We start from the raw sequence: 13,664 nt of genomic DNA, 5'->3' as shown, positions 1-13,664 counted from the left end.
TAGGGTCTGTAGATAGCTGTAGGTGGACTATAGGGTATATATATTGAGCTAAAGGGTCTATATGCATAGTTAGTACAGCGATTCCTGACTGGAGCTGTCCACCGTAGCGCAGGGTTGCACAAAAAAAAAAAAAACTGTAGTGTGTACCAGGCTTTAGTGTTACATGGAGGGTAAGGTTGGCCATACATTTTCCATTTTCTTGAACAATTTTCCTTTAGATTTACCCTATACTATGTAGCTCAAGGGCCTGCCTAATTGGATACAATTGAAATTTGTTTAGTTTTGACTTCATATTATATGGTTTTTGGTAAATCGAAAGGAAAAATTGAGATGATTGAACATGTATGGCCAGTCTTAGGGGGGTGGTAAAAAGTAAAACAACGCGAAAAACTATTATTGCAAACCCACCTATTGATAAATACAACCTTGACACGCTTCCATCAATAAATAAATCAAACAAAATTACTGGTCTCCACTTATCCTTTAAAAAAAAAAATCTATTTTGCAAACAAATTATCGCGCTCTCCTGCTGCACACATTCTGGATTGCCTCTATGTGGGCTGTTTTTCTTTTTTTTTTTTTCTCTCTCTCTCAATAACTAAGCCCATAATTGTTTTTTTTTTTTTTTTTCTGATGTCAGTGTGCCATTTTTTTTTTTTCTCCCCCTTCCTCAGACCTGTAGATTGTATGAAGTCATCAGCCCATACCTATATGGAAGCTGTAGCCTGGCAGATGAGCCTCCCTCCTCCTCCAATGTGAGGATAATGACACATCAAGGAGACAGCTAGGAAGAAGCAAAACAAGAGCACGTTTACCTGCATCCTTCAGACCCCGCCCTCCTGTCACCCTGCCAGCCAATGGCAGCGCTAGGAGGGCGGGGCGGTCGGGGAGCTGTCAGTGCTGGGGCTGTGTGCAGCAAGCAGAGCGCAGTGAGCAGAGAGGATCGTTTCAGCACCAGCAGCCATAGACAGCAGCCTGCCCGGGCAGGGGATGGCCTGCCTGACCGCAGCCTTCAGTGCTGCCTCCAACCTGGTAAGTGCTGCCCACCCTGACCTGACTTTTACTTTCTGCATTGAGGGGTCTGGCTGCTCCCCATCCCTAGAATATAAGCTGCAGCTGGATCAAGGTCACACAGCTCTGTTCCATGGAGCTTACAGAGCCCCCAGCTGCAGGAATCCATGGAGGGGACTGGAGTGAGATGCTGAACCCCCCCCCCCCCCCCCCTCACTGCACTGCTTTAGTAAATAAGTACTGAGATGGCTTGGAACAATAACAGCCTGGACTCCTCAAATTGCTGATGTTGGCTTCCTATATCATTGGTCTTCTCTGGATTCTTTAAATAAAGCTTGCTAGTCTGATTAATTGATTGAGGTGCAAGACTGAGCAGATAAAGAGTGATCTGGGTGGACAGATCGGGAATGTGGACAGATATTTGAGAATTGTCTAAAAAAAGCATAAAATACACAAGTAACTGCCAATGGCAACCATTCAGGTCTCCTCTTGAAGGGGTGGGGGGGGGGGGGAGACTTGAATGCACAGATGAGGTCATCTTTAGGCAGCATACTGGGGGACTTGTAAGGTGTATTATTGAAATATCCATACTGTGATAAAAATAAAACACAATCCAAAAAGAGACAATCATTCAGATTTCTTGTTCATTCTGAAAAAAGGAAACCTACCTAACTGTTAACTCCACGTTTGCATAGATCGGACTCATTGACTCCTTTAAGCAACACAAGGGAATTAGGCAGAGCTTGACATTTGGCTGGGTGGAAGACTTGTTTTGCTTTCCCTTAGGGGGCTCCTGGGACATGTAGTACCAGATATTCTTTGTTCACAGGGAGCCAGATCTATTCCTGGCTGTACTGGACTATAAGGTCTGTAGATTGAGCTATAGGGTCTATAGATAGCTGTAAAAGAAGTATAGGGTCTATAGATAGCTGTAGGTGGACTATAGGGTCTGTAAATTGAGCTATAGGGTTTATAGATAACTGCATAAGAAGTATATGGTCTGTAGATAGCTGTATAAGCATAGGGTCTGTATATAGCTGTATAAGAAGTATAGGGTCTATAGATAGCTGTTTAAGAAGTATAGGGTCTATAGATAGCTGTATAAGAAGTATATGGTCTGTAGATAGCTGTATAGGAAGCATATGGTCTGTAGATAGCTGTATAAGAAGGATAGGGTCTGTAGATAGCTGTAGATTGACTATAGGGTCTGTAGATAGCTGTAGGTGGACTATAGGGTCTGTAGACTGAGCTATAGGGTCTGTAGATAGCTGTAAAAGAAGGATATGGTCTATAGATAGCTGTATAGTGTCTGTAGATAGCTGTATAGGATGTATAGGGTCTATAGATAGCTGTATAAGAAGGATCTGTAGGTCTGTAGATAGCTGTAGGTGGACTATAGGGTCTATAGATAGCTGTATAAAAAGCATAGGGTCTATAGATAGCTGTATAGAAAGTATAGGGTCTGTAGATAGCTGTATAGGAAGTATATGGTCTATAGATATCTGTATAGAAAGCATAGGGTCTATAGATAGCTGTGTAGGAAGCATAGGGTCTATAGATAGCTGTATATGGTCTATAGATAGCTGTATAGGAAGTATAGGGTCTATAGATAGCTGTATAGGAAGCATAGGGTCTATAGATAGCTGTATAGGAAGTATAGGGTCTATAGATAGCTGTATAGAAAGTATAGGGTCTATAGATAGCTGTATAGGAAGCATAGGGTCTATAGATAGCTGTAAGGATAGCTGTATATGAGGTATAGGGTCTATAGGTAGCTATATAGGAAGCGTAGGTTTTATAGATAGCTGTATAGGGTCTATAGATAGCTGTATAGGAAGTATAGGGTCTATAGATAGCTATATAGGAAGCATAGGGTCTATAGATCGCTGTATAGGGTCTATAGTTAGCTGTATAGGAAGTATAGGGTCAATAGATAGCTGTATAGGAAGCATAGGGTCTATAGATAGCTGTAAGGGGTCTATAGATAGCTGTATAGGAAGTATAGGGTCTATAGATAGCTATATAGGAAGCATAGGTTCTATAGATAGCTGTATAGGGTCTATAGATAGCTGTATAGGAAGCATAGGGTCTATAGATCGCTGTATAGGGTCTATAGATCGCTGTATAGGGTCTATAGATAGCTGTATATGAAGTATAGGGTCTATATATAGCTGTATAGGAAGTCTAGGGTCTATATATATAGCTGTATAGGAAGTATAGGGTCTATAGATAGCTGTATGTGAAGTATAGGGTCTATAGATAGCTGTATATGAAGTATAGGGTCTATAGATAGCTGTATAGGGAGTATAGGGTCTATAGATAGCTGTATAGGGTCTATATATATAGCTGTAGACGGACCTATGTACAATGGCATCTCCCTGAGAAAACCAGATGACATCAGCCAAGTCTGTAGAGGATTCGAGTTTTGTACATCGCTCCATCCACACCGTTGCGATGTTTCGGAAGTGAATCACACTCCCAATTAATTGCTGTGGCTGTAATTATAAGAGGTGATCAACGTCAACTGTCTCATTAAATCCTCAAGGGATACAGTGTTTAACCCTTTAGAGGCTGCAATGCAAGCTTTGCACACACACTGCCATCTCCTTGCTTGCAAGTTTCCTGATATATGCATGCTTTGCAGTTGTTGTTTTTTTTTGCCCTTTTATAGACTAAACTGCATTTGTGCATTTTTCTGTTGTATTAGAAATAATTTACGATTGACATATGGCAAGCTTGCTGAAATGTGTTTGCTCTCATTAATCTGCAGGAATTCTTTTTTTTTTTGTTTGTTTGTTTTTTGATTGATCTGTATGTGTTTTAATGTCGCATTATTATTATATTAAATTATTGTCATTAGGCGTGTATGCGTCTTGATAATTGCTTAGAGATCTGCACAAAGGCTACAATGTATTATTGTTATATTGTATATCAATATTTGCTGGCTTGCAGTTTTTTAGAAATAGGATGTTAAATGTGTTATTAGATGGCATTTTATTGCTGGTGTTTGGATCGATGCAGTTATGTTTTTTAGGAGTAAGTAATGTGTTTTGGAAGGGCATCCAGCTGCATCATAGCCTTGCCCCACTTCCTGCAGCCCCTGGGCACACTGCACCTGTTTTTTTAGGGCAGAAGCAGAGAATGACCGCTAGTTACCTCTCTGAGCTGAGGATTAGAGGATCGTGCACGCATGCGCAGTGCAGGCTCAATGCATCCTCTCCTAAACTTGCCATCAGTCTTGCAGGAAAGCAATACCCAGCCATCCAATCTCATTATATAAGACGTATGCAGGAGACCTCAGGGAGGTATTTTAAGAAGGAACTGTAAAAAGCTGACAGGAAAATGTGTAATAGGTGTGATCCTGTGGGGGTGCCAGGGGGGTTTAATGCCTGTTTTTAAACATTTGGCATCTGGATTATGTGGAAAACTGATCTTGCAGGGACAATGGAAAGGATCGTGTGTGTTCATTTCGGTATAGTTGCAAAATAAAAAGAATAATTATTATTATCATTTGTCAAGTGTGCTGCAAGACCTCAGATTGGTGGAAAAGGCTGAGAAATAGTGGAAATTGCTCTTACTTATTAACCACTTAAGGACCGAGCCCATTTCTTGCACATGTTGTTTACAAGTTAAAATCAGTATTTTTTGCTAGAAAACTACTTAGAACCCCCAAACATTATATATATATATATATATATATATATATATATATATATTTTTTTTTTAGCAAAGACTCTGGAGAATAAAATGGCGGTCATTGCAATAGTTTTTGTCGCGCAGTATTTTTTGGAAAAAATTACATTTCACTGCATTTAAAAAAAAAATTAAACAGTAAAGTTAGCCCATTTTTTTGTATATTGTGAAAGATGATGTCACGCCGAAAAATTAGATACCCAACATGTTACGGTTTAAAATTGCACACAACCGCGGAATGGCGACAAACTACGGTCAATAAAAATCTCCATAGGCGACGGGTTAAACATTTTTAACGGTTACCAGTTTAAAGTTAGAGAGTAGCTCTTTTTTTTAAATTATTGCTCTCGCTCTGGCGATCATGGCGATACCTCACTTGTGTGGTTTGAAGAGCGATTTTATTTGCGGGCGCGACTTAAGTATATGCTTTCTTTTTGTGCATGAACTCACAGCGACGGGGGCGGTTAAAAATGTTTTTTTCCTATTTATTTTATTTATTTTTTGATTTTAGCACATGTTTTAAAAAAAAAATAAAAAATATGATCACTTTTATTGCTGTCACAAGCAATGTAAACACCCCTTGTGACAGCAATATGCAGTGACAGGTACTCTTTATGGAGGGACCCCAAACCCCTCCACTACACTTTAATGTATTGAAAATGCCGAAAACTGCATTTTTGAATACTGTCACTTTTTAAATTCGGCACCTTTAGCAGCCGAGTAACCAGGATGTGACGTCATGGATGCCACCTCCGGGTTACGTCATCGGAGACCCAATTGGAAGCCGCATCCGGCTTTGATCGGGACTCCAACCAGCCGGCATACGCACCAGCTGGTTGCTCTGGTCTCCCGGTGGGACGGGAGACCCAAACAGAGCCACGGAAGGCGGCGGGAGGGGGGGGGGTGGCGTCCCCTCCTGCTCACTGGGGTAATGATCGAGCGGCTCCCGAGCTGCATCGGTCATTACCTCCTGAAAGCCGACCACCGGCTCTAAAAAATGGTTTCGGGATGATGCCTCTAGCTGCAGGCATCACCCCGGTACAACCACTCATTGCAGCCGACGTACAGCTACGGCGATTTGCAGTAAGTGGTTAAAGCTGAGGTTTACTCGCTTAAAGCGTAACTCCACTTTTGTTGAGAAAAAAGCATTCCCCTCTGGGTGATCTCTGTACATTACAAGGATTGTAACAAACTTTGTTGCAGATTCCTACCTTGTTATTCTGAAGAAATCCTTGTTTGTTCCTCTGTGCCTCTGTGCTGAGTGGGTCTAATGGGAGTGGTTTCATAATTATCAATCAGCTGTGGCAGCTGCAGAGCACTAATGATGAAAGCTGCTGGGCCTGCATCCTTTTAGACGTGTTCCTATTGGGAGCATCTCACCAAAAATGACATTGTTGTTGCAGGGGATGCCAGAAATCTGACTTGTATCTTAGTGAAGACATCTGGGAAAATTGGTGAACCAATCACACAAGCAGGAAATTATGTTTCTGGGGGTGTGGTCAGTATCCATTCTGTGTACAGAACACCTCCAGGCAGCCATATTGTATTTTTAGAAAATTACAACAGCTGCAGATTGAAAAGGAAAGGTCATTTTTAATAACATTCAATTACAATATGATTTGTGTCGCAATTGTATACGCTATATTGTTTTTTATTTATTTGCTGATTTTTTTTCCCAACGAAAGTGGAGTTCCCTTTTAAGCTCCGGTAGATTTACCCCCCTTCATGACCAGGCCATTTTTTGCTACAGGGCACTGCGTTACTTTAACTGACAACTGCGCACTCATGGGGCGCTGTACCCAAATTTCATTTTTTTCTCACAATGTAGAGCTTTCTTTTGGTGGTATATGGTCACCACTGCGTGTTCTATTTTTTTTAGCTACAAGCAAATAAATACCGACAATTTAAAAAATAAAAACAATATTTTTTACTGTCTGCTTTAACACGTATCCAATAAAAAAAAAAAGAAAAAATAATCAAATTTCTTCATAAATTTAGATCAATATTTGTTCTGCTATATATTTCTCATTAAAAAATCCCAATAGGCGTATATTGAAAGTTATAGCTTCTACAAACTATGGTATATATACTATAAGTATATAATGCAGCGGTTAAAAATAATAAGTCCATAATGACAATCCCTTATCTGGACTGGATATCTTCCACCTGCACAGATGAGGAGAGCCAATGACAAGTGATTCGATAGTCAGCACCACCACCACCACCACCACCACATGAAACACACTGCATCTTACCAAAATCATAGGATCATTGTTCTCACAATGATCATGAACGCATTCACCAATGATGGAAAACCACATGGATGCTTCCTCAGCTTCAAACAGCATACAGGCAGGAATGCTCAGTAGAGGGATGGATGGATGTATCCAGCAGGGGGGAGAGATCCTCAAAATTACAGGAAAGAATTCATGGTGTAGTAGGTTTGATAAAGGATGTTTTATTGTAAGCAGAATAAAAACTCACTCACCAAGCATAATACAATGTAGCGCGGTAAAAAACTCATACAGTGGGCTTTCCGTTGTGACAGCAGACCTTCCTGGAGTGACGTGCTACACGCAGAGCCAGCTCCACCCTACGTGTTTCGTCTTTTATGGAGTTACAATACATTTGGACTTATTGAGGAGCATTGGCGGCTGGTACTCCATGGGTCGGGGGGGGGGGCAGCAGGCGGACCACACCATACCCCTCCACCCCGGACCACACCAGCTCCAGCCCGCGCACCTAACCCCCCCCCCCCCCAGTCGCCGGCTCACTCACCCTGGGCAGGTATCGGCGGCGCAGCTTTCCCCTCAGTAGTCTCCTCCGTGGGCTTCCCCTGCGTCTCCACCCTCCTCCTTGGCCATGGCTTCTCCTTTCGGCCAATCGGGAAACGGGTCTCAGGACCCCCTTCCTGATTGGCCAGAAGGAGTATCAGTGTGGCAATAGCGAATATTAATTCACTATTGTCACACAACTGGGTGGGCTCAGGGCGCAGTGCTCTTCGCCCCGAGTTCACCCTTTTTTGAAGCCTATTAGAGCCTCTTGCTCTAATCACGTGCTTAAAAAAAAAAAAAAACTAACATTGGAATCCATGCGTCCGGTGCCCTGCATGTAGATTTGGGGACCATAAACATGGATAGGGGGGGGGGGGCAGCGCCCCCAATGGACGGGCAGCCACTGTTTAAGGAGCATGTATGGCGTTGCGCATTGTCGTTTATCCATTTACTTTGTTAGCAGCTACACTTGTGCATGTGGAAGCCACAGCAGGACCTGCACTGTCCCGCAGTTGCAACCACCCCCACACAATACACAGGACCCACAGGCGGGTGACAATAATCCTAATGGCACGCCACCTGCATCGGAAATCACACTGTAGTGGGGTTCCTGTGTGGGCTGCGATTTCTGGAAAGGTTCAGGGACTTTTTCCCTGCATTTTGCGAGGCACGGCAAAGGCAGCCTTGCACAGCGCGCAAAGATGTGAACGTAGGCTTAGGGTAGATTTAGACATGCGTCTAAATCCTGATCCGACCGACGCCTCCTCACCACCTCTTTTACTGCCGTTTTTGCAGACAAACATGCCACAACCACATGCATTGCACACACATGCAGGACATTTCCAGCGCTTCCACATACTTGAATGTAAACGCTACGTGCCGGGTAAGCTTTGCCACAGGTGCAAAGTGAAGCAACATGCCCCGTGGCATTTAAACACCCCCATCCTTTGCCTATTGCAGCAAAACCATGCATTTTTCTGCCCCCCAAACACATGTCTAAATGGAGTCTAATGCTGGCCATAAACTAGGCGAAAAATCGTTCAAACTCAATTTTGAAAAATTAACACTTGGCCGTAAGAGCAAACGATCGTGCCATCATGTAATGATCGATAAATCGTTCAATTGACATAAATGAATATTTTTGTTGTTCATTTTTTTCCCCACATATACCGAGTGCAAGCAGTTTGGACGAGAAACACATTAACCTTTCAATTTATCGTTCGTTCGGCAGAAAATGTTCAAACTTACGGTTTAACCACTTCCTTACTGCTGGACGTCATATGTTGTCCTGGGCTTTAAGTGGAGATATCTGAATGGCGGGTGCAGCTGCAGGCATCATTAAGATAGAACTTTTTCAGCCAGTGATTCCCTGCACCATAAGAACAGTCATAGCGGATGTTAAGACGCATGATCGTTCTTACAGGCGGCGAGAGGGGGGATATCCCTCCGGTGCTTCTAATGGCTCTATGAACCTCAGAGGCCTGGGCGTGACGTTTTGACGTTATGACGTCACACCCAGCCTGGCAGTTTTCTATAATGACGTGATCTCGGCTGTACAGCCGAGATCATTTTTAAAAAAATGTTTTATTTTAGGTTTTCTAGCCTGTAGGAGAGATCTGAGGTCTTATTGACTTCATAAAGAGGACCTGTCATGCACTATTCCTATTTCAAGGGATGTTTACATTCCTTGTAATAGGAATAAAAGTGATAAAAAAAAAATTAAAGGGAAAGTTTAAAAATAAAAAAAATTAAAAATAAAACAAACAATTAAAAAAAAAGCAATTTTAAAGTGCCCATGTCCCTGGATGCTCGCACGCAGAAGCGAACACATGCATATGTCGTGGCCACATATGTAAACAGCGTTCAATCCATACATGTGAGGTATCGCCGCGAACGTTAGAGTGAGAGCTCAACAAGATCTCCTCTGTAAGGCCTCTTTCACACGGTCCGCCTCCGTAGGATGACAGCTCCGTCTCCGCTTGCAGTGCGGAGAGGGAGGTGTCACAGCCCCCGCTGCTCTCTATGGGGGATCGGATGAGAGCGGACCGCCTGTCCGCTCTCATCCGATCCGATCTGATCCGATTACTGAACGGATGGAAAAATAGGGTTTCCATCCGTCCAGATTTCACGGACAGGATCGCATGCGGATGGCAGTGGGTGTCAGCGGAGGTGTCTCCGCTGACATCCGCTGCCCCATAGAGCTGCATGGAGGATCCGATCAGATCCACCTAAAAAACTGACAGGCGGATCTGATCGGATCGCCCCTGTGAAAGAGCCCTAACTCTATAACTGGTAACCTGTAAAAATGTTTAAAGCTTGCCTATGGAGATTTTTAAGTACTGCAGTTTGGTGTCATTCCACGAATGTGCGCAATTTTAAAGCGTGACATGTTAGGTGTCTATTTATTCGGCGTAACATCATCTTTCACATTATACAAAAAAAATTGGGCTAACTTTAGTGTTTTGTTTTTTTTTTTTAATTCATAAAACAGTTTTTTTTTTGTATTCGTTTGAAAACATTCTGCGCAAATACCGTGTGACATAAAAAGTTGCAATGACCGCCATTTTATTCCCTAGGGTCCCTGCTAAAAAATAAATATATATATATATATAATTTTTGGGGGTTCCAAGTAATTTTCTAGCAAAAAATTATGATTTTTACATGTCGGACGGAGTGCCAGAAATGGCCCGGTATGGAAGTGGTTTAAAACGTCACAACCGATTATCGATTTGCGCCGATTAACTGGCCGAAAATTGAACAAACTGTCCAAATGACTGAATTTCAGCCAATTTTCCGTATAGTGTATGGCCAGCATAAGACTGGGGAGGAAAGGGCTGGAAAATGTTGCATCCTCCAGCGAGGAAATGATCTGATTTGCTGAAGCTTCTAATGCACAATGTGAGTCACTCGCAGTGTGCAGAGTAACTAATTTCAGTACAGGAGAGGAGTCGGTACAACTGTGCAAGACTGAAGGGAAGCTGTAATGTTAGTCCCGAGTAAACAGAAGTGCAAAACCAATGACCTTTAACTTAAAGGTATACTCCGGTCAGACTGGAAATTTGATCTTCAAATGGCATTTGATGAGCACAGAGTACCTGGGGCTCCAGTGTTCCATCCAGGTATTGATGAAGTGAAGTAGCCTATCTGTTGACCTTGGATGCCTTCTAGCTGTTTATAGTGCAGGATGGTAACTCCCACCCACATTGGATGATCTTTCCTATCACATACTGTAGGTCTCCACTATCTCTTATTTAAAGGGACAGTCCTTATCTCCCTCTTTCCTTTTCTGTTGTCTAACTTTAGTGTCTAAAGTAGAGACTCACTTAAATAAATTTGCTCTTCTACCTGCAAAAAAAATGTTGATATTCTATTAAGCTTTCCATCTGACTTTCAGATTATTGGTTGCTATTTTTAGCACTAGCATCAAGAAAAAAGAAACAGTAAGTTTAACCACTTCTGGACCGGAAGGATTTGTCCCCTTAATGACCAGGCCCTATTTTAGGATTCGGCACTGCATTACTTTAACGGACAATTGCGAAAAATTTACATCCTTTTTTCCCCCACAAATAGAGATTTATTTTGGTGGTATTTGATCACCTGTGCGATTTTTATTTTTTGCGCTATAAACAAAAAAAGAGCGACAATTTAAAAAAAAAAAACAATATTTTTCACATTCTGCTATAGGACATTCCCCCCCCCCCAAAAAAAAAATTAAAAAATCTAAATTTTTTGACATTTTAGGCCAGTTTGTATTCTGCTACATATTTTTGGTAAATAAAATCGCAATAAGCGTATTGTGATTGGTTTGCGCAAAAGTTATTGAGTCTACTAACTACAGGAAAGATTTATGTCATTTTTATTGTTTTGGTTTTTTTTTTACTAGTAATGGCGGCGATCTGGGATTTTTGGTGGGACTGCGACATTGCGGAGAACAGATCGGACCCCTGACTGACATTTTTGACACTTTTGGGGGAACCAGTGACATTACTACAGTAATCAGTGCTAAAAATATGCACTGTTACTGTAATAATGACACTGGCAGGGAAGGGGTTAACCCAGGGGCGATCAAGGGGTTAAATGTGTACCTAGGGGTGTGTTTCTAACTGTATGGGGGTGGGGCTTGTGAAATGATCACAGAGACCTGTGATCCTATATAAAGGATCGCAGGCGCTCTGTGATCATTCCAGGGAGAAGAACGGTCAGCTGTGTTTACAACAGCCGACCGTCCTTCTCTCTCAGCGGGGAACGATGGCAGGTGTCAGGCGGGCAATCGGAGCCGCCTGTCCCATGCATCAGAGTCCCCACTGACGAGCGGGGTGGGAGCGCACCAGCGGCAGCGGCGCGTGCTCGCCCCCTAGCTGCAGACGCACGACCGACGTATACCTACATCGGTTTGCGCAGAAAGGCCGACCTGCCGTAATATAACTGCGGTCAGGAAGTGGTTAAAGCAAAACTTTTTTTTAAATTATATTTGGATAAAGTAATGAGGTGTTAAAACCCCGATCAGGTTTTTATTTTTAATCGTTAAAAAATTGTGATCTCGTTCCAACCCCCCCCACACGATCTTAATCTGGCATTTCCACGATTCATGTAACAAGTCAAGAGCAATTCCTTACTCACAGCTGTCAGCTGTCAAAAAAAGGGTCCGGCAAAGTTCATCACAACATTGCACAGGAGGGCCGCCCTGTAGCAATATATTCTGCCTACATTTTGCCTTCTCTGGTTCCTTTACTCACACCCACTCATCAACAAGCTAATGTTATTTTTAACCAGCTCTGGACTGGAAGGATTTACCCCCTTAATGACCAGGCCATTTTTTTTGCAATACGGCACTTCATTACTGTAACTGACAATTGCGCGGTCGTGCGACCCTCTACCCAAATAAAATTGATGTTCATTTTTTCTCACAAATAGAGCTTTTTTTGGTGGTATTTGATCACCTGTGCGATTTTTATTTTTTTGCGCTATAAACAAAAAAAGAGCGACAATTCTGAAACGAAAAAAAAAAACAATATTTTTTACTTTCTGCTACATAACATTCCCAATAAAAAAAAAATGTAAAAATCTAAATTTTTTTCATCATTTTGGGCCAAATTTGTATTCTGCTACATATTTTTGGTAAAAAAATATCCCAAAAAGGGTATATCGATTGGTTTGCGCAAAAGTAGAGCTGCACAATTAATCGGTAAAAAATCGTGATCTCGTTTCAACCCCCCCACACGATCCTAATCCAGCATATTTCGATGATTCATTTAACAAGTGCAGAACAGTACCCTGCTCACAGCTGTCAAAAAAAAAGGAGCTGGCAAAGTTTATCACAACATTGCTCAGCCCTGATAAAAAGAAACATTGTATCATTTGGTTCTCTCAGAGATTAAAGGGATGAACTTTGGTCTGAAAATGAGGTCAGTTTAACCAATTAAAGACTAAAGCTGGATACACACTATACAATTTTCTTTTGATTTTTTTCTTTAGATTTACCAAAACCGTATAATATGAGGTCAGACCTAAACACTTTCAATTTGTATGCAATCACATACATACATAGTCGAAGGTAAATCTAAAGGAAATCGAACAACAAAAGTTGTATAGTGTGTGCCCAGACTAAGAGTCGGTTCACACTAATCCGACTCAAAGTCGCCCCGACTTTGGGCGACTTTGAAGTCGCCCGTGCAGCGCGACTTCAGCGCGGCTTGCAAACGACTTCTCATAATGGAAGTCAATGCTAGTGGCTCCGACTTTGCCAAAAAATACCGCAGGAACCTTTTTCTAAGTCGGAGCGACTTGAGTCGCTCTGATTAGAACGGTTCCATTGCACAGCATTAGAAGCTACTTGTCAGGCGACCAAATCGCCTGACAAGTCGGATTAGTGTGAACCGGCACTAAGCCTTTTTCTGACATTTGTTGCTTAAAAGTTAAAATCAGTATTTTCTGCTAGAAAATTACTTAGAACCCGCAAACATCATATATATATATATATATATATATATATATATTTTTTTTTTTTTTAGAAGAATAAAATGGCGATTGTTGCACTATTTTATGTCACACAGTATTTGCGCAGCGGTCTTTGAAACGCAATTTTTTGGGAAATAATACACTTATGAATTAATAAAATAAAACCAACAGTAAAGTTAGCTCAATTTTTCATATAATGTGAAAGTTAGGCCCGGAGTAAAAAAAAAG

General features: G+C 41.8%; 1 protein-coding gene across 1 annotated transcript in view; it reads left to right on the top strand.

Moving 5' to 3' along the window:
• The first annotated feature begins 903 nt into the window (after window positions 1-903).
• Window positions 904-13,664, top strand: part of ABCG1 (ATP binding cassette subfamily G member 1) — a 163,255-nt gene continuing 150,494 nt past the window's right edge. Inside the window, exon 1 of the mRNA XM_082246242.1 lies at window positions 904-1,032. Within this exon, the coding sequence (XP_082102368.1) occupies window positions 991-1,032 (42 nt within the window). The 5' untranslated portion in view covers window positions 904-990. The remainder of the gene's footprint in view (window positions 1,033-13,664) is intronic.

Source organism: Pelophylax lessonae, assembly GCF_965119305.1.
Source record: "Pelophylax lessonae genome assembly, chromosome: 2".
Lineage (NCBI taxonomy): Eukaryota > Metazoa > Chordata > Amphibia > Anura > Ranidae > Pelophylax > Pelophylax lessonae.
This window is presented reverse-complemented; position numbering and strand designations above follow the sequence as displayed.